Source organism: Rhagoletis zephyria, unplaced genomic scaffold (genome assembly GCF_001687245.7).
Source record: "Rhagoletis zephyria isolate East Lansing unplaced genomic scaffold, Rhagoletis_zephyria_1.1 Rzeph_scaffold_00001, whole genome shotgun sequence".
Lineage (NCBI taxonomy): Eukaryota > Metazoa > Arthropoda > Insecta > Diptera > Tephritidae > Rhagoletis > Rhagoletis zephyria.
This window is the reverse complement of record NW_016157085.1, coordinates 1,919,259-1,947,165: the sequence shown is the minus strand read 5'-3', so window position 1 is coordinate 1,947,165 and position 27,907 is coordinate 1,919,259. Positions and strand designations below refer to the sequence as shown.

Genomic DNA, 27,907 nt, shown 5'->3' with positions numbered 1-27,907 from the left:
TTTATATTTGCTATGGCAGCGAAATAACGGTGCGTATACAAACGTCGAGTGCTCAATGGAAAATGAGCTCAGCATGAAACGAGTTGATGACAAATGGTTGAAACTGTTAAGAGCGAAATACACCACACAAGCGGTTTGACAAACCAAGCGAAATTTCCCTTTGCTTCAAGCCATTTGTGCTGTGTATGGGGGTGTTTGAAGGTTTGACAAACCGCCGTCAAACCTTCAAACACCCCCATACACAGCACAAATGGCTTGAAGCAAAGGGAAATTTCGCTTGGTTTGTCAAACCGCTTGTGTGGTGTATTTCGCTCTTTAAGCATTATAAAGGGGAAAATATCTTGCTCTCAAACAATACCCCGTGTCCAAGAATTCCCCGAATTTCCCTACACTTTTTTCAATGGTTGATGTTGAGGATATTTTAAGCGAAAAGTGCAAATACGAGTTCAATATCTCGACGCTAAATCCAAAATTTCTGCAGTCCAGTCCGTTACAACAATCCTAGCGAATTTTCAAATCTCGGTGAACAACAAATTATATGCGAAATACATATGCGGAATTTTTTTGTTTCGCTAATTGTAGTTACATTTCCCTTCATTCTTGCTCGCAAATACAGTTTAGTTTATTCTAACATTTCTCTCCACGTACATTCTCAATTTTCGGCTTATATTATATACTCGACAAATATTGAAACTTAAATCTATTGAGAAATATTCAGCTCACATGTGTATGTAATACCAATACCGATTGTATTCTTAAAATTTATGTAAAAATTCCATTTTTTCCCTTTTTCCAGTGCAATTGCATTCATTATTTTAACGGGCGCACATGCATTCTCACTTGCCCATGCGTTGTATGGACCACTCCTGCTGGCAAAGTGGACAGCGATTATTTTGTTTCACCCAAAGCGACATGCAGCAATGATGGAATGAATGATTGCATTCGCCCCAAACGACCACACAATCCTGACGGCCGAGTACTTCGCGTTTATTTTCCGCCTGACAACGTAGACAAGCGTCTGAAAAGAGTAGCGAATGATGAATGAAAATTAGATAAATAGTGCATAAGTTGTTAGAAAAAAAAATTTTTTATTAAATTTAGTAAGACGGAAATTGCATAAATGCATCACTCAAATATCCACACATACATACAGATATATGTATGTGTCTATAAATTTCAAAAGCATATTTGTTGTCAACACTCTAATAGAGATGATAATAACAATGATAATGTATTCACATGCAAATAAATATATTTTCACTGCACCACTAATTGTCACACAATGCAACGGCCACAACATGAGCAAACACTTGAGCAGCGGCTGGAACACCACAGTGTCCAGTGTGCCAGTGGCAACCAATCGGCGCTGCTCACCTTACCGTCAGCTGCACCAACCAGCAAGAAGCCGTTTGTTGTAAGTGGCAAGTGCGCCACTGACGACATTGAACTTCAATTAGAAATGTTTTGCATGCGCCGCACAATTCCCACCAAATCGCATACACACAGATATACACACACTAGGGTGGGTGGGTCATTTTTGTATTTACTAAATCGTATTGTACTTTCTGGTTCTGCAGATAATTATAAGAGAAATTGTAGGAGAAACCATGGGTCGGAAATAAGTTTCGAGCCTGCGCCTTTTTAAATGAAAAAAATCACATCTGCACGATATTAAATTGATTCCCCTTTTTTGTACGAAAGTTTGTTGATTTTTTTTTAGTATTGCACAAAGATTGAAACTTGGATTTATACGATTTTTGTTAAAGAGGATAGTTTACTGCTTTCAAAAAAAAAATCAAAATTATATAAAAAAATATATATATTCATAATTTTGACACGGGGTTTATTTTTGCATGGTAAATATGGTTAATCAATTAGAAATATTATAAAGTAAAATATGTATAGTTATTTTGTATCCATTAGTTGTTGCAACAAAGGGTGAACACTTTGCAAAATGGGCATAGAACAAAAAAATAAAAATAAAAATTTAGAAAAAGTATATTTTTTAAATGCCCAGGCTAGAAACTCATTTTCGACTTATAGTTTCTGCTACATTTTTTGTTAGAATTCTCTATGGAAACCGAAGATACTATGCAATTTGCCGAAAACAGAGACCCAGAATAGTAATTATTTCATGGTGCAGTTTTAAAAAAGTCATATAAATTTTCGTGAGAATTATAAAAGTATTTTGATAATAATTATGTGTGAGAATCTTTTTTTAATAAAAGTATTTTCATAATAATTATCAGCGAGCTATATATTTTCAAGTCTTCAAGAACTTTTATTTTGAGACTTATAGCCTAATTTGTATCGGTGACAAAAATTATTTTACTGACAAATTTAAACTTTTACATATATTTCGCCGTAATAAAAACTGTGAAAAGACTTTGCTAGTGATACAAAAAAGAGCCGTTACATTATAAAAAAATTGTCACAATAATTATTATTGAGATAAATATTTTTAACTCTTCAAAGACTTTTATTTTGAGACTTATATTAAACATTGCTATTCATAATAATTATAAGTGCGAAAATTTTTTTTTAAGTCTTATAATTATTGTGAAAGGACTTTTATAATATAAGGGTTTGAATAATAGTTACAGATGACTCGTAAAATGTTTATCTTAATATAATAATTTTGTTTTCTCTGGCCGAAAAACTGTCGTCCGAACAATTTGACCCACCCTACCATACACATACATACATACATACATATGTAAGCGCTCGGCCGCCCACTTTTCTTCCATTGTTGCTTTTGTATGCCGTTGATTTCACAATTTCTTCGTTTTGTTAGAAATTGAAGAGTGCGAATAATGAAAGCATTCATATCTTCTTTAGCGCATGTTTGTCTGTTGACACAAGTACAACAAAACGCTATGAGTTGATAATTAGAATGAAAGAATTCCTGTGATGTCGTTTCCCTGCTGCGCACATTTGAGTTCACATGTGACGCAAATGTGGAAATGTTTTTGCAATATAATAATAATAATAGTTTGGCGCTTACACATATGTTAGTGTTTGGCCGAGCTTCTCCTCCGACTTGTGGCGTGCGCCTTGATGTTGTCACACAAAGCGGAGGGACCTACAGTTTTACGCCGACTCCGAACGGCGATTGTATTTTTATGAGAAGCTGTTTTTCATGGCAGAAATACACTCGGAGGTTTGCCATTGCCTGCCGAGGGACGACCGCTGTTAAGAAAAGCGTTTTCTATTTTTTTGGGATGTTGCTTTGACCAGGGCTTGAACCCAGGTGCTGATGTGTGAAAGCGCGCACTGCTTACCACTACACCACAGCGGTCGAGCGGTTTTTGCAATATACAAATGATTAATGGAAAAAATCCTTCTTTTTTGCAAAACAAAAAAATATACACACAAACATAGGTGCATACATACATATAAGTATACCACGATCGAAAAAGGTTAATTTACATTTTATTTTTGGGACAATAACTTTAACCCAAACTTTGGTCCGATCAATCACACGACTCAACACGATTTTGGATGTCCTTGCCACAGATTGATACCGTTAAATAGATCATAGAATTTACGTTCATTCCAAAGACTGTGATATCTGTGGGGACGTATGCATATGTAGAGATTATACTCATTTTCGAGGTTAACTCCCTAATACGTAAAGTCTCAGTTATATTTTAACCTCGTTTTTCTCAAAATCTGGTGCTGATGGCAGCTTTATACTTACGGATTCGTAATGAGCACAACAGTCTATCAAAGACAGCTTTAATATTTGTCGCACAAAACAAAAATCTATGATGATGTTGTTTTAAGCTAAACGAGAAAAATGTATGTACCATGCGCCGAAATCTCGAGAGGAGCTAGGATTTTAAATTTTACAGATTTTTGATAGTGAAATAAAAAAGAATCATTCCTAACAGTCCGATTTTGGATCCATTTTTGTCGAACTTTTTCTCGGTTCAGGCACAGCGTGCAATGGAACCATTTTTTTTTCATGCACTGTGTGACAAGTGGCAGCGTCCTGTTGAAACCACATTTTGTCCATTTCCATGCCATCTGATTCAGGCCATAAACCATGTCACGATGATGTCCTTTCACCATAACAGCGTTACTGGCATCATTTTTTTTTTTTTAAGCGGCATCAACGTTTGGATCACTTTTACGCGTTGTTCAACTGAGTGTCGCTCCATGACTACGTTTTCCAAAGCCTTTAGTACCAAGTGTCTGAAAAAAATAAACAAACATATCACAAATAATTGTTGTCAAAGATCTGCATCACCTTTGTATCAAACCTATACATGTGTATGTACATACATACATACATATGTAAAACATTTAAAAAGGTTGGACGGTTCAGGATCTTGGTCTTGCATCATTGCGTTTGCAAACTTCTGTAGAATTTTTTGCAAAACAACAACAAAGTATGCAACTATACATTGCAACTATGTATTGCAAATATGCAATTCCAAGAAATATGTTTGCAACCCTAATTCAAATCAACAGCTGAAATTATCAGAACAAATAAACACAAACAGGATGAATCGTTATGCAGGCGGTCAAATAATCCCTGTTCACGCCACTTTTACTCTTTCCTTTATCTTTACTTTCATTGACCGAAGGCTGTTACGCATCAAGCGAAGGTTTGCGCCATACATATATGTATGTATCTGTGTGCGCAGCTAATGATAAATAGAGGGTACCGAAACGAGAGGATCCTAATTCTAAATGGTAACCAGACAGCGTTGGCGGCTCTCATATATCACAGGGAGACGGCAACGTTGTGCCGGATTAACGGCGCGGTTGATCCGATCAAAAATGTACCCTGACAGACGGCAGTATTATTTTTTACATAATACTATAGAATATTGTTCAACAATTCGGAAATTCGATTTTTATCAAAATATATGGAATATTCGTTAAATAACATTTCTTTTCGTGGTGCAACGGAAATGTTGGGGCTGAAACAAGTGCTTCTTGAGTGTGTGCACATTAGACCTGGCGTTAATTTTTTTTTTTGGAATTTCAAATCCGGCTAGCGATCAAAATATGCGATTTGATGCCAAAAATGATGTAGCAAATTTTCAGGCTGATTGGATGTTGACAACCCGTGCCACAATGAGGTCAAAGGTCAACATTTTTGAAAAACATCCAAATACATTTTTTCAATTAATTTTTTTATTTAATTAGATATACTATACGTAGTGCTGCTACTTTCTTTTCTATAGTTTTTCTCAACATTAGCTGTGATCCTTTACTTTTCCGACCATTTCTAGTTAAACTGTCAAAATATAAAAATTCGCTCTCAGTGAGAGAGGAACACCAAAAGCTACGGGATTGCCTTCCAGTAAAAAATGTGAAATCTGTCAATTTCCCCACATACACATTCACACATATACATCCCGACAAGAAATTAGCGAGCGCTTGCATCATTTTTTTCACCCTGCTCTAAGCGTGCTGATACAAATGTTGCCTGAAGTGAGTGTAACTATTCCTGCAGGGAAGTAAATTGCCAAACAGCTGATCGTTTGACAGTTTTACCAGAAGTAGTCAGCAAAAAATCTTCTAAAACTTGCAACTCTCTGACTGGAAAGATTAATTTCCAAACTTGAATAATGGCTCAGAAGACAAATAGTTGGTGCAAAATTACCATCAAGACAGCAAGTACTTCAGTGTTTTTTTATAATTTACGCTGTGAAAACAAAACAGTAAATGAAAGCTCAAGATTGGTGTTGAAGGAAGTATTGCCTTTTTGGGAAAAAGCAGAATCCCAACGCCAGATCCAAGAAGATGTGTTGCAAAAGTGATTAAACTTTATCAGGAGTGGAAAACAGTGCAAAAAGTATCTCAATCTCGGCTTCCGAGTCGTCGCAAAAAGGAAAAGGAGTTTAAGGAAAATTTAAACAACTTATTTGACATTGCCCACGTTGATGCTCTGAAGCTTATAAGTATACAGGAAGATAGAGACTTTTTAATAAAGCAGCGAGAAAATAGGCGTATTGGTAGCATGACTTGCGTTGATCGAAATGTCACAAATAAAGAAAAGAGGAGGGAAAAAAGATTGNGTAATAATAATAATAATAATAATACGTATAATATATCCAATTAAATAAAAAAAATTAATTGAAAAAATGTTTTTGGGTGTTTTTTTTCAAAAATGTTGACCTTTGACCTCATTGTGGCACGTGTTGTCAATATCCAATCAGCCTGAAAATTTGCTACATCGTTTTTGGCATCAAATCGCATATTTTGATCGCTAGCCGAATTTGAAATTCCAAAAAAAAATTTACGCCATATGACCAACGCCAGGTCTAGTGCACATGGTATGAATTAAAAAAAAACTTGCGAATAAAAGGTTAAAGAATAATAATAATAATAGATTGGCGCTTACACATATGTTAGTGTTTGGCCGACTTGAGGCGTGCGCCTTGATGTTGTCACGCAGTTTTACGCCGACTCCGAACGGCGATTGTATTTTTATGAGAAGCTGTTTTTCATGGCAGAAATACACTCGGAGGTTTGCCATTGCCTGCCGAGGGACGGCCGCTGTTAAAAAAAAACCTTTTTTCTATATTTTTTTGCGATGTTGCTTTGACCACGGTTAGAACCCAGGTGCTGCGGAGTGGAAGCGCGCAGTGCTTACCACTACACCGCAGCGGCCGACGAAGGTTAAAGTACAACACTTAGAAAAAGGTCAATACAAGTATGAAAGTAAAGGGGAGTACGCAGATAGATAAAGAAAGGGGTAAAGGCAAAGGCAAAAATAAAAACAAAAAAAAAGATGCGTAAAGATAAAGGCAAAAATTAAGATCAATGTTAATTTAAACACTTTACTTAAGTGAAGGGAGAATATGTAGATGAAGAAAAGTATAAACACAAAAGTAAAAACAAAGATAAATATAAAGAAAAAGATGAGAATGAGGATTCCGATAAAAGTAAAGATGAAGATAGAGGAAGAAAGATTAAAATAAAGGTAATTATAGAGAAAAGGATATAGATGGAGACACAGAGACTCAATCTGTGAACTATTTTGGGATTCTAGAGATTTTCGAGATTCTCGGGACTTATCGATATAATAATCGATATTTGTATCGCTTTTGTTATCGAAATGTTTATCGATTTGCTATCGATATCTTCGGAACCTATCGATATAATAATCGATATTTGTATCGCTTTTGTTATCGAAATGTTTATCGATTTGCTATCGATATCTTCGGAACCTATCGATATAATAATCGATATTTTTATCGATTTTGTTATCGATATTTTTTATCGACATTGTTATTGGTTTTGTTATCGACATTGTTGTAGATTTTGTTATCGATATTTTCATCGAATTTCTAAACGATTTCTGTTGTCGATTTTCTAAACGATTTTTGTTATCGATATTTTTATCGAATTTGTTATCGATTTTGCCACCTTATCGATTTAAATAGAAAAAATACAAAAAATATAACCTTAAGCAAAAGCAGATGTACATATGTATGTATGTATGTACATTGGTTATGAGACAAAATAGATATGTAACGTAAGTTTTATTTCTCCAGTGTGGTCCAGGCGCACTTACTTTTTTTATTTTGTTTTTTGCTCCTTCAATAATTACTGAACTTTTTTTATGTAATTATAGTCGGTGTTGTCCTTTTTAATTAAAATTAAAGTCTAAAAAATCAGATGGACGTGAAATAATTATGCGAAATAACAACAATAAAGACAAAGATAGTTAGAATTTATAATAAAAAAAAAAATATATATATATATATTTTTTTTTAAGGCTTGAACCTGGGTGCTACTGAGTTTTAGTATACAGTTCTGACCACTCGGCTATCACGGATGTCGAACTCGCCTGCATCGAGAAACTTAAATCCCTTCGTAAGCACAACAACATCCATTTAGCAGGGGTACCCGGAGAACTGTCTCGCAAGCGAGGCGAGAACCATCACTCAATCAATTAGCCCTGAGCCGTTCTTGGGAGTGGATCCCAATATGTACTTTTAAGGAAGAGCTCAGGAAATAGAAGAACGCGAAGGGGTCTAAATGGCGTGGCTTAGTAGGACTGCGCCAGGCGAAGAGTCTATTGGGAGGGTATCTAAGGGCGTCAAGTTCTCTTCCAAAATTACTTGGTGACCAGTTCGGGTTTTTGTACAAGCGTAGATAAGAACATTATATGCATTTTACTTTGGTAGGCGCCAACAGCTCAAATATTTTACGAACTATCAAATATTTTGCTACGCTAATCAGCTGTGAATTGATGGGTTTGCAACAAGTGTTGCAAATTCAACTAAAGTAGTCGCAAGTTTGCTCTTGCATAAATTTGTAATACCAAATGCACAAGATGGCGAACAGCCCCAATAAAATGATATTGACGCTAGAGCGGGTTTGTAGGAGCAAATAAAATTATTTGTTTTTGGGAAAACAAGCGTTCGCTGCAAATGGTAATGCCATTATTGCGAAATTTTTAGGCATAACATCTAAGTTAGGTACAAATATGAATAAACCACTCAAAAATAACAGCAAACCTATTATGTATTGGCAATGGAAGGTGAACTACATTTTTAGATGATCTCGAAAATATTTTGGTAAACAAGAAATACAGTAAGTATTGTTTTTTTTTTTAAATAAGTATAGATTTTTATACTAAATATTGTATTTTATTTTTCGGCCATAATGTTCAAGATTTTTGGTCTAACGATCTTGAGCGAGTACATTTTTTGTGCAACGGCTTTTTTTTTTAAATTGCGTTTCGCTTGGTTCATTCGCCACAAAATACCGTACAATATATGTACATATGTTGTATGCATCCTTTTTTTTGCTACTAATTTCGCTAATTGTTTTTCATGCTTTTTTCGACAAATAAAGACAGTACTGCACACAGCAATGGCATTTTTTTTCTTGTTTTTTTTTTTTCTTATCCATCTAAGTATGACGCCAGCCAAAAGGCACTGCCCACACTCTTGCTGTTTTTGTAATTGGCAAATGTCCAAATCACATGATCTTCAGAAGATGATGATATTGTTTTACTACATACTTGGGTACACACCTCCTTCTGACGTTATGTATTTTTAGCTAGTTTGCAAATTTGCCAGCCATAAAACAACACCATTCTGCAAAAATTTCAAAAATGGGGGCCAACGTTAGACAACATTTGGCGTTCAAGGCAACAAAACAAATTTATATTTATGTATTTGCAAAACAAAGATTTTATTAAATCAACGAAATAAAAAAAAAATTATTTTCAACAGTGGTCTCGTCATTCGAGCGATGGCAAGTGGCACGTTTTCGCCAATTTAGTATGTATGTACATACGTATTTAGGTATGTACAAATCAAATTTTTATATATCTACATACATATATATGTACATATGTATGTGGTAAATATGTAATTAAACGATTTTGTATTTCAATTAGCGCTAAGACGGCAAGGCGCACGGATATGGACGATAGATAGCATGCGATTGTGCTTACATACATACATATGTATGCAAACGAACACGTAACGTCGAGGCGGGACATGTGATATTATTGTTCGCATTGACAGGGCTCGAATGCCATCTCTTACGATCAGTAAAAAGGTAAGGGATTTCAATGGTATTTTCCATTCTTATTCAACATATACTAGAGCTTTTATCTGGGTGAGTTTAGATAAAAATTTCAATTAATTTCCTAAGGCCGAAAGCCTCGATCTGCCATCCAAAAGGGAAGGGAATTGATTCAAACATTCTACATAATTTTAATTCGAATGATCTAATGGTAATAGCGATAGAAGAAGACGGCAAGTCTCTTGCTTCATGGCTCAAACCGTTGAGGCGCCACCTAAGTATGTAGGTATGTGAAGAACTGCAAGCAGATGATTGGAAAAGTAGTAGATAAATAGAGATTAATATGAGGTGTGCCCCAGGGTTGCCAAATTGGTATAAAAAAATTGGGTTGGTAAAAGGGTATTTTTTTTTCATTTGGAAGATTTTTGTTAAAATATTTTGTTAAAAAAAAAAAAAATAATTAAAAAGGTGTAACCTAAATTAATTGGTTGACAGTATGTATGTAGTATTTTAAATGATTCTTTAAATAAAAAGAAAAAAATGGACAGGTATATAATTAGACACTATGATTGTTGGCAAAAAAATTTTAAAAATCAACGCCAGTTTTCATTAATGGTAATTGTTAAATGAAAACAAAAAAAAACACAAAAGACCGGCGGCAACAAATTTAAAAATCAACGGGAATTTTTAGCTGCACATTGTTGGTTATACTAAAATTCCATGGGCTATAGAACTGCATACCCATTGTTCTAAAAATTCAGAGCAAGTACTTCGAAAATTAGAAGAAAATAAAAAAATTTAGACTTCTTGTTGTAAAAAATTTAGAGCTCTTTAAAAGTAAAATTTGTAATTGTGCCCCGGTTAAAACGAGTGGAGTACGAAGTATGTTCGATATTTTTTTTTTGGAAGAAACTACCTGCAAAGAAATTCCCAAAGATCAACACGGTTTTTTACTAACTTTAAACTGGCACTTTATTATACTAAAATGCCAACTTGTATGCAAATTTATTGAGTTTTCCTGAGTTTTGCACGAAGTTAAGACATTTTTAATGTATTTTGTTGTAGTAAATAACAATATTTTTATCGCGGAACATTTTAAGCAAAAATTGTTAAATACACTGTGAAAAACTCCCTGTGCCAATAATTTTGTGTGAAATTTATAATTTGGTGTGATTTTTATTTAAATTTTGCAAATGTTTTAAGTAATTTAGAAACATTACACTGTGCGACACCAAAAAATACCTGGGAAGTTATGTATATTTTCTGGTAGGTCTTTTCGAGTAAAACATGAATAGAAATATGAAATTTGCCAAACACCCCCAAAATCTTGATTTACCGTACTTTTGCGCACTGCCTGCAACTTAGTTGATCATGAATCGAGTTTCCGCTTATTGCTGGGTTCAAAAAGAAGAAGCTTGGGCCTTTCGAACGATATACATATGTATGTATGTATATGCGAATAAAGAAGTCTTAGGAGATCTGTGTACATTTACCCAGAAATTACATTTTATTTTACTTTTTGCGCATTTTTTTAATTTTTTACGCACTATTTTATAAGAAAAGCATACTTGTCCTAAATTGGTTATAAATCTAAATTTAATAACAAAATACGAGTGTTTATTTACAAAAATGAGCCGAAAGTTTACTGAGTTATTTAACTTTTTATGAAAACAAAATTTAAAAAAAATACATATATTTTTTTGGCTATACAACCAAAAATTATTGCTTTACCAGACTGACCAGAAAATATACATTAGTGTGGGCCGAAAATCCGCTTTTTTTAGAATTTTAATTGGTAATAGCAAAAATATGCTTCATTATGCTTTAAAAAAAATCTGTGTGAAATTTGGAATTTTTTGGTCAATATCTTAGGCTCGCCCAAGTCGACCAAAGTTCAAAAAGCTCCAAAAATAAAAATTAATATATAATAAATAAATAAGTTAAATTAATTAAAACATTTTTTTTTTTACTGAATACATAGGATGGTAGATGGACCTTTTTTGTAGAGACTCGAATTATTTAAAAAAAAAATTAACTTGCACTTTGCTGCACTTGGGTGAGCCTAGGATATTGACCAAAAATTCTCACATTTCACACAGATAGTTTTTAGAGCTAATATCAATCAAAATTCTAGAAAAGCGGATTTCGGGCCACGCTAATATATGTACATAATTTCCCAGTTATTTCTGCTTTATGCTTTTTTGTAGCACTACGTTATCAATGAAGCTTCGTTTTATGAAAATTTGTATAGATAAATGATTTTTTTTTGTTATTTATTATAAAACTTATATTCAACAATTTGATTGAGCTTGAGGCCGCTATTAATGAAATCTACATTTTGGTAGAAGTTATAGCTGCTATTTCGGAAATCACCACATCTCCTCCTCCTGGATCATTTGGTTGTTGTTTTTGTTTTTTTGTTAATACATATTCTATTTTTACAATGTTTATGTTTGAGTGTGCTCGTCCTTAAGTTATTTGTTTTTTTTTTTTTTAATTGTTTACATACACAATTAGGGTATTCACAAGACGTGTTAGGCGTCGTAAAATCGCAAGCTTAACATTTTTTATGTAAAATAATGCTTAAAACGGTTTTAGGGGATCTTTAACTAAAACAAAATGTTTTTAAACTGATAAAAAATATATATCATTAAGATTTGAGCAGCAGGAAACACAGTACGTTAAACTAATGGTCTAACTTATAAATCAAAGAAAAACAGCTAATATGCACATATTTCTTAACTAAAATTTGAATGTTTAAATTTTTCCTCTTCTTCTGGCAGTTTGATAGTTTTCACAAACTCGCCCGGAAAAAAATGAGGCCGGCTTCGGGCTAGTGAGAAGCAACTAAGTATTACTCGCTCAAAGTGGCGCTCTTCTTCAGCCTCGGAAAATAACAGACTTATTGCGCGTCCCGGTTTCAAGAATGCAAAAGTTGGAAACCCTGCCTAATGTTCATACATTTTTCATTGCTTGACCGAATTTATGCCACGCTTATGACAAATCGAACCAACAAAAAAGGTATTTAATGCTCGATTAAAAAAAAAAAATAAGTGTTGATGAATGAAAAACATGAAAGACGAGTAAGTAACATCCGTTCAATTCATTCACAGAATGGTGAAATATCGCAACATACGAGTATGTACCTATTTACTAAGTTCACTGACTTCGAAAGGATCGAATGCTTGAGAACTGATTTTTAATGTTGTTTTACTTTAGTTACAGGTACATTTAGTATTTTGTTTACGTTTTAATTAAACATAAATTCCAGGAATGCGGAATTGCAATTATAACATTTCTTTCAAGTTAATAAATATGAGTATTTTGACTCAACCTCAACCTCAACCAAAAACGAAAATACTAACAACAAACAAAAAGAAAACACACGGCTTAGCTGTATTGCTTTCGCTTTCATTTGGCTCGAGTAACGATTGTGGCAGTGAAATTTGAGACGATCGACTCGCATAACGGACATGCCAGATAACACGATGCAATACAGGCTTTTTAGCTGTTTAACGTCTACGTTCTTGGGAGCACGTATATTTTGGAAAAAATTTCTGCAAACCTAAACACAAAACGGCCACAAATGCAAAACCAATGCAAAACTTGTGGGAACCCAAGACAGAGAACACCCCTTGGGCCCGCCATTGGCAAGGTGCCAATGTTTTACAACAGTTGGTGTAAATAACTGACATCGAGTCATCGAGTCAGGTGACTTGATGCGTATTCAGCAAATTCGTACATTGACCTGGGATGCGTCATCACGTAACTTTGAATAAATAAAAATAAATTAATATCGCTGACTTGATACGAAAGCGTCAGAAAATTTGGGTTGGGAAACTACGACTTAAAATTTGTAAGCCGTTTTGAGAAATGTATGTATTTATGTTAGTGTCGAATTGGAACCCATTTCTTACTGTGGTGGCTACCGACGCTCAATGTTCAAAATGGGCTCCATCTGTGTAGCACCCCATCCAAGCATTTACGAAAAATAAATGTACTTGTGCAATCGATTGGTCAGAAATGGTCACTTATTTGCATCGTTTTGTCATTAGCCGTTTTTCCAATTGAATTTTCAAATCCTAGGTCCTCCGATTAGTCCCGGGAGTTAGATGAAAATAAGGGACCAATCCTGACCAATAGACGAAGTTTGCATATATATTTTTCTCGTAAATGCTTGGATCGATAAATAATATCGATAAAAATATCGATGACAAAATCGATAAATATAATCGTTAAATAATATCGACAACAAAATCGGCACTAGAATCGATAAAAATATCGATAACAAAATCGACAAAAATTCGGTAACAAAATTGATAAAATTATCTATAACAATCGATAGTAAAATCGATAAATAATATTGACAACAAAATCGATTATAAAATCAATAAAAATATCAATAAAAAAATCGATAAATATAACGATGAAATTAAGTGACTTATCCTGACTAATAGACGACGTTTGCATATATTTTTTCCCCGTAAATACTTGGATCGATAAATAATATCGAAAACAAAATCGGTACTAAAATCGATAAAAATATCGATAACAAAATCGACAAAAATTCGATAACAAAATCGATAAATAATCGATAACAAAATTTATAAAAGTTTCGATAACAAAACTGATAAAAATATCGATAACACAATCGATACTAAAATCGATAAAAATATCAACGAAATTGAAAAAATATCGATAACAAAATTCATAAAAATATCGGTAACAAAATCGATAAATAAACGATAAAAAAACCGATAAATAATATCGATAACAAAATCGATAAATAATATCGATAACAAAATCAATAAGAAAATCGATACAAATATCGATGAAAATAAGTGACCAATCGTAACAAATCGACAACCAATCGATTGCAAATATAACAAAATCGATACTAAAATCGACAAAAATATCGATACCAAAATCGATAAAAATTCGGTAACAAAATCGATATTGCATCAATAAAAATATCCATAGCAAGATCGATAAATAATATCGATAACAAAATCGATAAATAATATCGATAACAAAATCCATAAATAATATCGATAACAAAGTCGATAAACAATATAGATAACAAAATCAATAAAAATATCAATAACAAAATCGATAAAAATATCGATAACAAAATCGATAAATATATATAAGTGACCAATCCTAACAAATCGACGACCAATCGATTATATATATTTTTCTCGTAAATGGTTGGATAGGGTGATAGCACATACAATTTTCAACCCCTATTTTTAAAATTCGATTAAAAAAACGGCTAATAACCAAACGATGAAAGTAAGTGACCAATCCTGACCAATCGATTGCATTCATTTTTTTTCCTAAATGCTTGGATGGGGTGCTACCCAGATGGAGCCTTCAAAATGTATTTGTCATAAAGACTCGCCTTCAAACTAAATTTTACTGGTTGCTTGCATATTTTGCGTGCGCATAGAAATTATAAGACAGCACACATATTTGCTATATTAAAGTACATATGCATGTACTTTATAGAAATAAAAGCTCAAAGATTCGCATTACGAATTGCCATTTAAAAACAATCAAGTCAATCAATTTCTTGCAAAGTCTATCGCACAAAAAATGCACGTATCGAGACTTTGAAAGTCAATGGTATTGCGTCAGTCGAAAATATTTGTTATGTAAGCTTCATTAAATCAGCCAGTAACCAACCACAATGGCACGAATAGAGTAGTTAATTAAACAAATAATACAAAAACCATCACAGTAAACAAAATAAAAAAATAAAATAAAATAAATAAATCATAAAATAACTTGATTTCAAGGAAGAAATAGTCACAATAGGCAGTTAAGGGGTGTGGCCTCCAGTCAATGGAAATTTTCTGGAACATAAAGCAGAAAGAAGAGGAAATGTTTAGAACCAAATAAAAAATTGTTTGGCTTTTATTGAACAGTGCAAAGTAAACAAAATAAAACATTTTTAAATATTATTTTGTCAATTAATATGTATTGGCATGTGTTGCGATCTGTTGACTTTTTAATTGACGACTCTTTAATGATTTCACGAAAAAATGGGCGTGAGTGTCGGAGGTATTCGCTCAGGCTGCCCACAAATAATTACTGACCATTTAAGATTGTTGTAAATCCAATAGTTTTATCCATGCTTACTTGCCAATTCTAACGGAGCTAGTGGTGTTGCATAGCGTCAGTTTTCACAGCCATATTAGTTTTGCGGGGATACCAAATTCAGTCTTGTCGAATTACAGACAACTATTTTTCGTGCTGTCGAAAGCGGCTTTGAAATCGACAAATATATAGTGTGTGTCGATCTTATTCTCGCGGGTTTTTTCCAAGATTTGGCATATGGGGGATACCTGAGTTTGGGTTTTTCTTTTCCACTGCTTTCCGTGCTGTTACCATTCTACAGGGTGGAGGTGTTCTGTACATAATTTCATCACAATCATCGGTGACAAAACCGTCGTATTTGTTCTTCGTGAAATCCGTCTTGATCTTGTCCCCTAAGTAAGTTGCCAAACTTTCTGATTAAGGTTTCGAGCATTTTTCTTGCAGGGCAGCATTTTAAGGTCTTCGCACCCAATATGTATATGCAGAAAAATATTTTAAAAAAATTAAAAAAAATTTTGAACGGAATCGTAATGATGAGATTTTTGATGCTGTTTTCTAACTTTTTTTAAGATTGGTATAACAAAAACTTGAATAACTGAACCTAAACTCTTCCGATTTAGACTTAGGAGGTGTCATTAGAAAGGTATTTTCTCTACCTTTTTATTTCTTTGCTAATAAACTCATTCAAAGGATGAAAGAGAAAGGTAGGATGAAGGAACGTCATTCAAAGTTGAATTAAGATGTGTTGGTATTTGAAAAAAAAAATATTGGGACACGAATGACTTTTTTTGGACAGAAATAAAAACAGTGTGAACATACGTTTCAACTGAAATCCCATAAGTCTAAATCAGAATAGTTTTGGCCCAGTTATTTAAGTTTTTCGTAAATCAATGTTTGAAAATAGTAAAAAACAGCATCAAAAATCTCATTCTTACGATTCCGTTTAAATGGTTTTTAAGTATTTTTATGCAGATTTTTTAAGCTTAATCTGTTTTGGCATCTGAGGGGACTTTTTTCAAAAAATTCATTAAGAAACTATTATTATTCATAAAAAAACTATATTTTTGTAGGTATTTTCAAATCGGTCCAGCTCACTTAAATCTTAATATTTTTCCGAAATATTTTGGTGGACGTCTTAAAATATAATAAATTTTGTAATCCCGGCCGAAAAACCGCAACTTTTTTTGGCGATGCAGTCTAATGTATCTACATATATCGGCACTCCTCTTTACGAAAAATATATGTATATAGCTTTTTGCGCCCGACCGCTTGATGACCTTGTAAGCGGCCGTCCTTGCAGCGATGGGTTTTTTCATTTGAAAAAAATATGCACATTTACGTATATATTCGCTTGCTCCAATACAAATGCCCGCTTGCAGCCTCATCTAGTGGTGACCAGACGCCACAAACTTCAGTGAACTCTTAAAACGAATTGGTCGGAGTGGCCGCTCCAAGGCTCCATCTCTTTCTGTCGCGACCCTAGGCTCCACAGGGGTTGGTTACCTCATCACGCACGGGAGTTGCACATTTTGTCAAGAGTCAGGGTCGTGCAACTGTAACTGCTTACTCAGCAGCCATATCCCCTTGCATTCCACAGTTAGGTGGATTCAAAGCAACGCTTGAAATCAGGAACCGTTCAAATTGGATTCATATTTTGCTGACCGAACTAAACCCTTATTTTATGAATCAAGAATAATCGTTATTTTTGGATTTTTATTTTTTCGATAATTTTTTGATCGTAATTTAAAATTTTTATTTTTATAGTAGATATATAATGGTAATTTTCGGATTTGGTTTTTTGCATAACGATCGAAAATGGAAATGATCGATAAAACAAAAATAAAAAATAACGATTAAATTTGACAGAAACAATAAAAATCTAAATACGAATAACGGTTATTCTTGACCGTAAAAATAAAAAATAACAAAAATAACGATTTTGTAATGATCTAAAAATAAAAATCTTGATATTTAACGGCTATTTTCGGTCTATGGGCAACTTTTATGACATTTTTTAGTAACAAACTTACCAACTAGGAGGCAGTTATAAAAAAAGTCTTTCGAATGTAGACAGGCCGAATTTTATTCCAGTTTTCATTTGTCAGTAATATGGCAGCACAGTGGGCAAAAAAACTCAACAGGCTACGTAAAATGGATCACACGATTTGTACATTTGGCAGTCACAGAGTGGTGTTGTCTAGAAATTTTTATCGAGAATGAGTTGAGCTCAATAACAACTTTCCAAACAACACTCCTCCGTAACGGTGAAAATGTACAAATCGTATGGTCTCTGCCTTAGAACGACTAGCTTTATACATATCGTCGTTTCAGAAAACGGATGTCGAATGTTACAAAACACGGTTTTGAGAAAATTGACTTTGAAGTTTAAGGTCGAATTAATCCGAAACTGTACGGTAGATTTTTGTAACTTTTGAAGGAGACGTAGTTGGTGTTATTAGTTTTGATTTCCCATATTTTTACATTTAATATCTCTTAACGTTAATGAGAAAATTTACTTTTCATTCCGTATACATTTGTCGTAAGTAGCGTTTACTCACCACTTTGTTTTGTCCACAGAACATACGACAATAGTAAAGTATCTATTTCAACGACGATGGTATAATTTGATGAAAAAAACAGACATATTTATTAAATAATGATTACTTATTAGAAAAAACATAACAAAAACATAATCATGTATTTAATAAAAAAAATCTGTACATCTCTTATGCTGTAAATATGTTACGAACATACGTTTTCTTTATATAAAAACAAAAAACAATACTTAAATTCAGTCTTTTGTACATTTTTATCTCTTTCATTTCATTGGAGACTCAGTGCAAGCTAAAATTTAAAAATTTAAAATTTTAAAATTAGTTACTTAGTTTAATTTTCAATTTTAATTGTATCGTTATAGTAGAGGACCATCCAATTGTCGTAAGTTCAAAGTTTTGCGATACATACGACAAATGTTTTATGATTAAAAAAAGATTACATTTGTATGGGAATTTGTCGTATGTGCCACATACGACAAACGTTTTATGATTAAAAAAAAGGTACGTTTGTATGGGAATTTGTCGTATGTGACGCATTTTCAGCACATACAACAAAAGGCATACCCAATCATTAATATTATGTAACATACGACAAAATGCGCACGAAATATCTCAAAAACTAATGGAGATATAAAAAAATGGATTGCAGAAATCGAAAGAGCATGTCCAACTTAGTAAATCTGCATCAAAATCCCAAAATCGTGATTTTGCACATTCGTCATCCGTTTTCTGAGGCGACGATATGTATGTACTTAAAATTTTCTGCATATTCAAAGTTCTTCGATGGCACTGCACTTGAAACACTGCCAAATAAATTTCGTCGTCAATATTGTGCGGCATTGTTAATTTTTTATCAGCAAGTTATTTTCCATCATTTATAATAGCTTCTCAATATACATAACGAAGAAATTTTGGCACTCTCTAACAAGAGAAAGAGAAAATTATACTCTTTGTTAAAACTTAATAAGACTTCCGGCACAGTGAGCAAATTTCTCTGGCTTTCTCTGCCGTATTGGTTTCTCGATTACGGAAACACAGTTCGTTGAAACGCAGTTGTGAATACACACCACTCATACAAACAAGCCGAACAAACCATTTTATAGTTCCTAGATAACTTTTATCAATTCGCGTTTTGGTAAGCTTGTGTGTGTGTGTGTGCGTGTTATCAAAATCACCCTTTAATGCATGAATATAATATATACATATGTGGGTTAACTAAAAATAACCAGAAATTTTTGCGAAAGTAAAACCTTAAGTGTATGCCGAAGTGCTTCTAAATTAAGAATGACCTTGAATTTTATATTTAAAACTTCCAATTTCACATTCTCTCCTCCATACAACGGTATCCCAGAATCTGACTTATTTTGAGCCAAGCACTTGGTTGACTGCACGCTTGCGCGCACAGTGAGACGTACTTTTACATACATATATACAGTATTGACCATATCTATAGCACCCCCTTTTGCCACTTATGTTTAATTATTAATTCTTAAGAGTTTTCAATTAAAATACAATTCATTCTCAAACAAAACCCATTTAAAGCCAAGTTTTAAACTTTGTAAAAAAACTACGAAAAATTCATCAAAATTTCACCTATATTACAAACTTTTTTCTCTGAAGTGCTAGAATTTTTTTGAGTACGCAGTTTTATAGCCCATTAAATTTTAGTCTAATATTGTGCAAGTTTCAAGTGGCTAGAAATAACCGTTGATTTTTTAGAATTTTTGCTTCCATATAACGAATAAACACAATTCATTTTTATATGGAAGAAACCCGCAACATCTTCCACGAAAAAAATTCTGAAACATCAACGGTGACTTTTAGCCACTTCAAACTTGCACCTTATTAGACTAAGATTGAATGGGCTACAAAACTGTGTACCTACTACTCTTCTGAGAAAATTGAAATTTTATTGAAAAATTGTTGAATTTTTTTGTTGTTTTCTACAAAGTTTTAAACTTGGGTTTATATGGGTTTTGTTAGAGAATGAACTGTATTTTAATTGAAAATTCCCAAAAATAAATAAATAAATAAACATGAGTGGGAAACAAAATCACTTTGAAATGGGGGTTCTATTGTATTGGCCAATACTGTACCTAGCATTTGTATATGGTTCATTTGATGGTGGTTTTACTACTTACCTTTTTTGTCGAAGCAAAATTTTTGAAAGGCCAAATATTCCGCTCATTAATAAATAAAACTTGTTAAGAGAAGAAATATATGTCTGTGTTATTTTACATATTTATGTATACATATATGTACATAGGCATGTAAGTTTATGATGAGAGAAAATTTTCCATTAACCCATCGGAATTGCAACAGCAGTTGTTTGAAGCTTTACGCCAGTGATGGAAGTCAACATAATTTACCACACGAATAACGCGCAAATTTCATCATTCATTTTTGCACGGAGTGCTTTTGTAGGTCACAAAAAAAAGAGTTAGTTGGTACAGCGTCTTTTGACAAACGAAAGAGTATATAAAATATACCGGCGTTAAACGCGCAATTTTTATGGATTCTTTTTGTTTTTTTTTTGGCAAGTCAACAAACGAGTCTACATATGTACATATATGTAGTACATATGTATCTCTCATTTACTGTCGTAAAAGAAACAAAAAATGGATCAATTGTATCACAAATTTTTTATTTATGTAAGTATCAAAGTATCAAGTTAGAAAAGACTTAAGAAAATGCTATATGGTTTCATACCTTTGCTTTTTAATATTGTCAATAACCGAAAAATCATGTAATTCGCTTTCATACACATGCATATGCATGTTTGTACATGAAGAAAGATATTTTACATATTGTGACAATCTATCGAAAAAGAGATTATTGTTTTTAATCTTATATAGAGACGAACAAAAATATTATGTATAGATTTTATAGAAACTTGAATTCAAATATATTTATGTACATACTTAAAACTATTAGCTGTCGATCATTTACGTTAATTATCAAATTATGTGATACATTTAACGTTAAACTCGTTGGAAAATATGTCAAAAAGCTGAGACTGCCTTCAGTGTCGACTTTATCTTTTCTCAAGTAAAGTAAAGTAAAGTAAATTAAAAATGAATTAAGTCAGCTCTTTATTCATAGTTCATTTAAAGCACATTTCTCTAAGCTTATTTGACCCCAATACGTTTCAATATTTTCGATCAAACTTTAAAAGCTGCCACTGCATACATACATACATAAATATTTTCTCTTTAACATGTTTCAAATTTGTACTAAAAAACAAAGTATCTTCCGAAAATTTCGTATCACTTCTGAAGTATATGGAGCAAAACGGCAACACTGATCACAACTCAAAAACGAGTTTTTTTAGGAGACACGTTTAAGATATTCAATTCGCTCCCAAAATGTAGAAAAAAGAGATGCATAGATATTGTATTCTTAGGCGGAAACTACTAAAGATTTCAGCACACAATATGAAGCATTATATAAAAAGTAATCCTGCATCATTTGCCCAAAAATTTAGTTTTTTTGAGTTATGACAGTCTTTTAGTAAATGTGCAAATGAACATTCAGACATACAGTGACTGAAACAAGTGACCACGTGTTGACTTTTTTCTAATTATTGACAATGTTTTTCAACTAATTTTTTTTGATAGTTTTTTATAAAAATATTACCCAAGCGTTAACAAACCCCATATAAATAAAAGTTCCGAAAAGTTATAAAAACCACAAAAACAATCGCAAAAAAAATCTGAAAAGTCAACGGGATTTTTTAGCCAGTTGAAACTGCATACACAGAAATGTTCTTAAGATCAAGATTGAAGTTTTAAATTTTTATGAAGAGTTTTTGAATTTTCATCTGAATTTTGCATAAAGATTGAAAGTTTCATTTATATGATTTTTTTAAAACTTCGACAATATTTTCGTAGAAAAATAACCAACACCCAATTTAACTTGAAAAAAAAAATATTGTGAATATTGAAAAAACACGTGGTCACTTGTTGGGGTCACTGTACATAAATTTCTGCATATCGCATTACGTACAATTATATGTACGAACAAGTGAATAAACACACGCTTACTGGTGCAAACAAAAAAAAAATCCATATCAGTGGTGTGAGTGTTGGAGCAGGCTTTATTGCTTACGTGACGTCATGCACGAGGGGCCTGTCTAATTCAACCAGTTTACAAAGCAGCCTCCAATCAGCCGCCGCTGTGTACATTACATTTCAAGAAATGATCAATTTTTAAATGCACTCATTGATCTGGGTATGTAGATATTGGTATGTTGTTGGTGAGCCATCAAAGACTGATAAAAAAGGCTAAACTTTATGCATATGTATGTATGAAAATGAAAGGCTCTGCGCACATGATCAATAAAGTAGGTATGCAACGTTATGGTAATTATACAATTTTATAACTTTTTATCTTTAGATCAAGAGGTTGATACACCCACACATGCATATACACAAAAAATACGAGTACATCATATACAGTGCCGAACAGAAGTATTGGCACAGTGAATTTTTCGCAATATATGCAACGTTTTTTATTCTAATTTATTTTCGATAATTTTTTATAAAAATATAGTTCATTTTACACCAGAAAACGTAATAATAAAATCTCTAAACTTTGTGCAAAACTCAGGAAAATGCATTAAATTTGTACACTAATTTGCAACTTTTTATTCAGATTTTTTAGAAAAATTCTAAGTACGCAGTTTTATAGTCCATTCAATTCTAGTATGATAAAATGCAATTGATTTTCGCTAGAAAATCGCGTTGATTTTTGGCAATTATTTTAGTGGAAGGTGATGCTCATTTTCCCCATACAAAAAATAATTGTCGAATTACTTTGTAGAGAAGAACTTGCGTGAAAAAAAATACCAAAAATCAATGCGATTTTCTAGCGACATCAAATTTGCACTCTGTCTGAATAAAAAGTTGCAAATTTGTGTGCACATTTTATGAATTTTCCTGAGTTTTACACAATGTTTAGAGATTTTAATATTATGTTTTCTGGTGTAGAGTGAACAATATTTTTATAAAAAATTATCGAAAATAAATTAGAATAAAGAACTATGCATATATTGCGAAAAATTTGCTGTGCCAATACTTCTGTTCGGCAGTGTAGATAGAATTCTTCCAACAATTTTCTGAAGTTTTGAAGGAAACCATTGACTGCTGATACGTTAAAGGAACTTTAACAACAACAACATATGGGATACAGTATAAGGTTTAGTTATAAAACTAGTGTACCTATAAGGCCGAAAACCGAACAGAGTGATCAATATGGGAAAAACATTATTTTTCTATTAATATCTAATATAAAAAATTATATTCAGAATAATACTTTTTCATTGGAATACAAACAAAAAAATGTAGTTATCTGGTTTATGTCTTCATAAGCAATATTAAAATTAAAAAATAAAAAACAGAGCACCAATAAACGCACCTATAAACGACTTCCATGTTCATTATGAAACGAGGCAAGGATTGTTTTCTTATCGCTAGGAGGACAAAATTAAGTATCTGATGTTATCCAACAAACAGACAGCACATTCTCGCCTTGGCACCCAGATCACCGTTGGCAGTTATAATTTCGAAAGATAAACTAGCACCAATAATAATGCCAGCCTTGAAATCCGACGAAGAATCACTCTTGCCAACAAGTGCTATTTTGGGCTGAGTAGACGATTGAGAAGTAAAGTTGACAACTTAGAAACGCTATAAGTCAGTAATCATCTGGTGTTTGGTGGAGAATCATGGACAATGAAAAAATCTGATAGGCCGCCTCATAAACTGCGGCCTTAATCCAGATCAACGTTGCATTCATAGCCATAAGGGTGTGCCAAAAATGCACGTGAAAAAGTTAAGACTACTACATCGGGTTTCTTCTTTTCAAATATTTAGAGGTCGCTCAAAGCTCTCAAAGTTTTCCATGTATTTTATATGGGGGAAAAACAACTTTTGGTAGAAATAGTATAGAATTCTTGAAAATTAATATTTGTCTTTCTTCAGAAATTGGGAGTTTATAAAAAAATAGTTAATATTAAGAAATGCTCAAATAAACAATTAAGTATTATTACTGGAAGAGTTTTCCGATCGAAAAATATTGATTTTTAAAAATTCTACACTATTTCTACGAAAAACTGTTTTTCCCCACTTAAAGTACATTGAAAATTTGGAGCGCTTTGAGCGACCTCTAAACATTTTTGATTTCAAAATAAAAAAAACAGAGGCGGCCGCTGTGGTGTAGTGGTGGCCTGGATTCAAGCCCTGGTCAAAGCAACATCGCAAAAAATATAGAAAAAAGGTTTTTTCTTAGCAACGGTCGCCCCTCGGTAGGCAATGGCAAACCTCATGAAAAACATAAAAATACAATCTGCGTTCGGAGTCAGCGTAAAATTGTAGGTCCTTCCACCCCTTCCACAAATCGGAGGAGAAGCTCGGCCAAACACTAACATACATATGTATGTGTAAGCGTAAATCTTTTATTGCCTTTTTTATAGAACCATCCTAGGGCGTGAGAGCATTCAAATTCCGACATAACTTTTTATTTTTGGACCACCCTAATAGAGTTCTATAAAACCTTTTTTTCAAATTTATTTCAGTAGCTAATTTTGGCTTAATAAAGCTATAGAGGTTAAACATTTTTGCCACGTTTTTTTCTAGAATAAATGTAATAGACACCACCAGAAATTTGGTCCATCTAACTTGTGGTCGAGAGAAAGATGTTTTGGAAGATTTAGGCATTGATCGACTTAAAAAAAAAACATTGTGGAAATTGTTCATGGTGTACTGTATCCATTCTACTACTTAGGCAAACCCGCCATTATGCGGCGGCGGTGATCTTGAATTTACAATGATGTTTTCTGAATTATTTATTTTTATTTATACAGTGAACGAAAAAAGTATAGCCACACCACACCACATACTGACAAGTCTTAACATGTTATTATATTTTTTTGTTATTTAATTTTAATTATTTTTTATAAAAACAGTGCTATTCCAAGTTTCCAACTTTTGAGCAACATTTCAAAAAAAAATCAAAAAACTTTCGTAAAAATTTCGAGCTTTTTAATTCGGTTTCTTAGAAAGATTTTATATATGCAGTTTTGTAGCCCATTGAGTCCTAGTAGTGCAAGTGCAAGCTTCAAATGGCTAAAAATTACCGTTAATTTTAAGTTAGGTTTTTATTTTAATAGGATTTTAATTCATTTTCGGTTTTGTTTGAATTTTATATATTTTTTGGTTTCATTTACTTTTTATTTAATTTAAACTAACATTTAACTTTTCATTGTATGTATTTAGGTTTTTTTTAATTTTTTTTATTTTAAGTTTTTAATTTTTTTTTTTGTTATTTCTATAATTTTTGTATATTTTTTTTTATATTTTTTTTTGTTATTTATTTTATTGTAAGTTTTTATTTTATTTTTATTTTTTTATTTTATATTTTTCTTTTACTTTTGTTGATATGTAAATTAATATTTAAGCATGTAATTTTATTAAATTTATTCGACTGTCACATTTAATTTACTTTCCCTAATTCGCTTAAGTTCAAAATTTTATTTAACGTCAACTCTGTGAACACCCCTTATATAAAAATAGCTTACTATAATCTATGCCGACAAGCAGAGTGCTATGCGGATCAGTAACTTGAAAACCTGTTTAAAAATAAACTTATACATATTGTCAAAGATAAATCGAAGTGATTCGATGCATTCCATATGTACTAGGGCTGTGCGTTTATTTGATTATTCGAGCAAGTTGAATAATCAATTGCTCAATTACTCAATTATTCGATTAATCAAAATTTTGATTACTCAAAACGAGTATTATATGAGTAATTTAAAAAATGATTATTCAATAAACTGTTCATTTTGTTCATTTGTCTACATAAAGTTTGCTGCTAAATAATTGTAAAAAAAATATAAAAAAAACATGCTTCAAAAGCCAAGCATCAAAAATTATAAAATAAAAAACTATTTTGATGTGATAGCCGACCGGGAGTGGGCAAAGTGTCGAAGATGCAACAAATGGCTTAAGTATCAAGGAACTTCTAGTTCCTTGATTTACCATATCACTCGTGTGCATAACATCGCTTTGAAGAAAGAAAGGCCAGAAATGTAATATACTTACATAACATGTTTAAATGAATTATATTATGCATGTATCTTAAATATTTCCAAGCAGAGAATGTAACAGCAGTGAGGAGCTTCTCGAAGCAGATTGGAATATTACCGATGTAGATTCTACAAGTTTTGAAGCAGAAACAAGTTTGTCCTGCCATAATACAAAGCATGTGGGTACTAAATCACAAATCCCGCAAACGGTAAAGGTGATTAACGAGGCTCTTTACAAAATGATCGCACAGGACATGCTTCCTCTGAATTTTACAGAAAAATCCGGATTTAAACATTTTTTAAACATAGCACTACCAGGCTACAATGCACCAGGGAGAAAGGCCATTACAGGTCACATTGAAAAGTTGTATATTGTCGCAGCCGCATCTCTTGCAAATATATTAAAAACCGCAGATATGTTCGCCTTAACGACAGACGCATGGACATCAACAGCAGTCATATCGTATATAACAATAACTACCCACTTTATTGATGACAACTGGGAGTTACGCTCGTATGTTTTAGAAACATTTGATCACCCCCAAAGACACACTTCAGAAAATCTAAGAAAATCTGTTGAGGACTGCGTCAGTCGGTGGAACATGGACGGAAAAGTCATAGCGACTGTACATGACAATGCTCGAAATGTAACGGCTTCAGTGAAGGATTCTCATCGCCTTGGAGAAAGTGTGCCATGTTTCGCTCATACTCTTCAACTCGCAGTAAACTCTGCTTTAGAATATGCCAAGTGTATTATACAGAGAGCAACTAAAATTGTAAGTCATTTCCGTCATTCCGCATTGGAGACTTCTGCTTTGCTGAAAAAACAAAAAGAATTCGAACTTCCAGAACATAAGCTAGAGCAGTGTTGCATTACACGGTGGAATTCTACATTTAAAATGTTAAAACGGCTAGCAGAACAACGAAGAGCTGTTTGTGCCGTTCTTTCAGATTCTACATCCTCAGGAAGTAGCAGTTTGCACTTAACAGCAGTAGAATGGGACACGATAACCGACCTTTTAGTAGTTTTAGAAGCATTCGATGTCACAACAACACTAATGTCTTCAGCATCAAGAGTGACACTTTCAATGGTGCGGCCAATTATATACCGTCTTAAAGAAAATTTCTTAAAAAGAAAGCCTACAGATTCGGTATTAATTAAAAATTTTAAAGAGACGGCGGTTCGAGAGCTTCAAGATCGGTTTTTAAATAAAACTTCTACGGCCAATTCGAACCCACATGCGCGCTACTAGCTGAAATTCTTGATCCTCGATACAAAAATTTAGCTTTCGAAAGTGACGAGCTCCGAAGCAGTGTGTTAGAGAAGCTAACCCGTATCTTGGAATGTGAAAATATCAGAGAAAAGAACAATCAACACCAACGACCGAGGAGTCCGCACTAAATTTTCTGTTTTTTGGAACAAAAAACCCAAGACAACAAACAGGATATAACCGGTTCGAAGAATTGCAGAATTACATGCATGAAGCAGAATCACCAATACATATAAATCCCCTCATTTGGTGGCGCGATAATAGCAATCGTTATCCAAATATAAGTAGAATTGCACGCCAGTTTTTGGCTATTCCTGCTACAAGTGTTCCTTCCGAGCGTGTGTTTTCCACAGCAGGTGATATTATAACCGCCGAACGGAGTTGTTTAT

At 33.0% G+C, this 27,907-nt stretch overlaps 2 protein-coding genes across 2 annotated transcripts; one reads left to right on the top strand and one right to left on the bottom strand.

Annotated features, from left to right (window-relative positions):
- Positions 1-597: 597 nt before the first annotated feature.
- LOC108373556 (Regulator of cullins 2) lies at positions 598-26,003 on the bottom strand. Its single transcript, XM_017632881.1, has 3 exons — positions 25,997-26,003; positions 25,738-25,788; positions 598-1,018 (listed from the first exon to the last, which is right to left on the bottom strand). Exons 1-3 carry the CDS (start codon positions 26,001-26,003, stop codon positions 837-839), a joined length of 240 nt encoding a protein of 79 aa, XP_017488370.1. The 3' UTR covers positions 598-836.
- On the top strand, positions 25,856-27,600 carry LOC108361414 (zinc finger BED domain-containing protein 1-like). The gene is made up of 2 exons (XM_017614062.1): positions 25,856-26,250; positions 26,318-27,600. Exons 1-2 carry the CDS (start codon positions 26,066-26,068, stop codon positions 27,498-27,500), a joined length of 1,368 nt encoding a protein of 455 aa, XP_017469551.1. The 5' UTR covers positions 25,856-26,065; the 3' UTR covers positions 27,501-27,600.
- Positions 27,601-27,907: the final 307 nt, after the last annotated feature.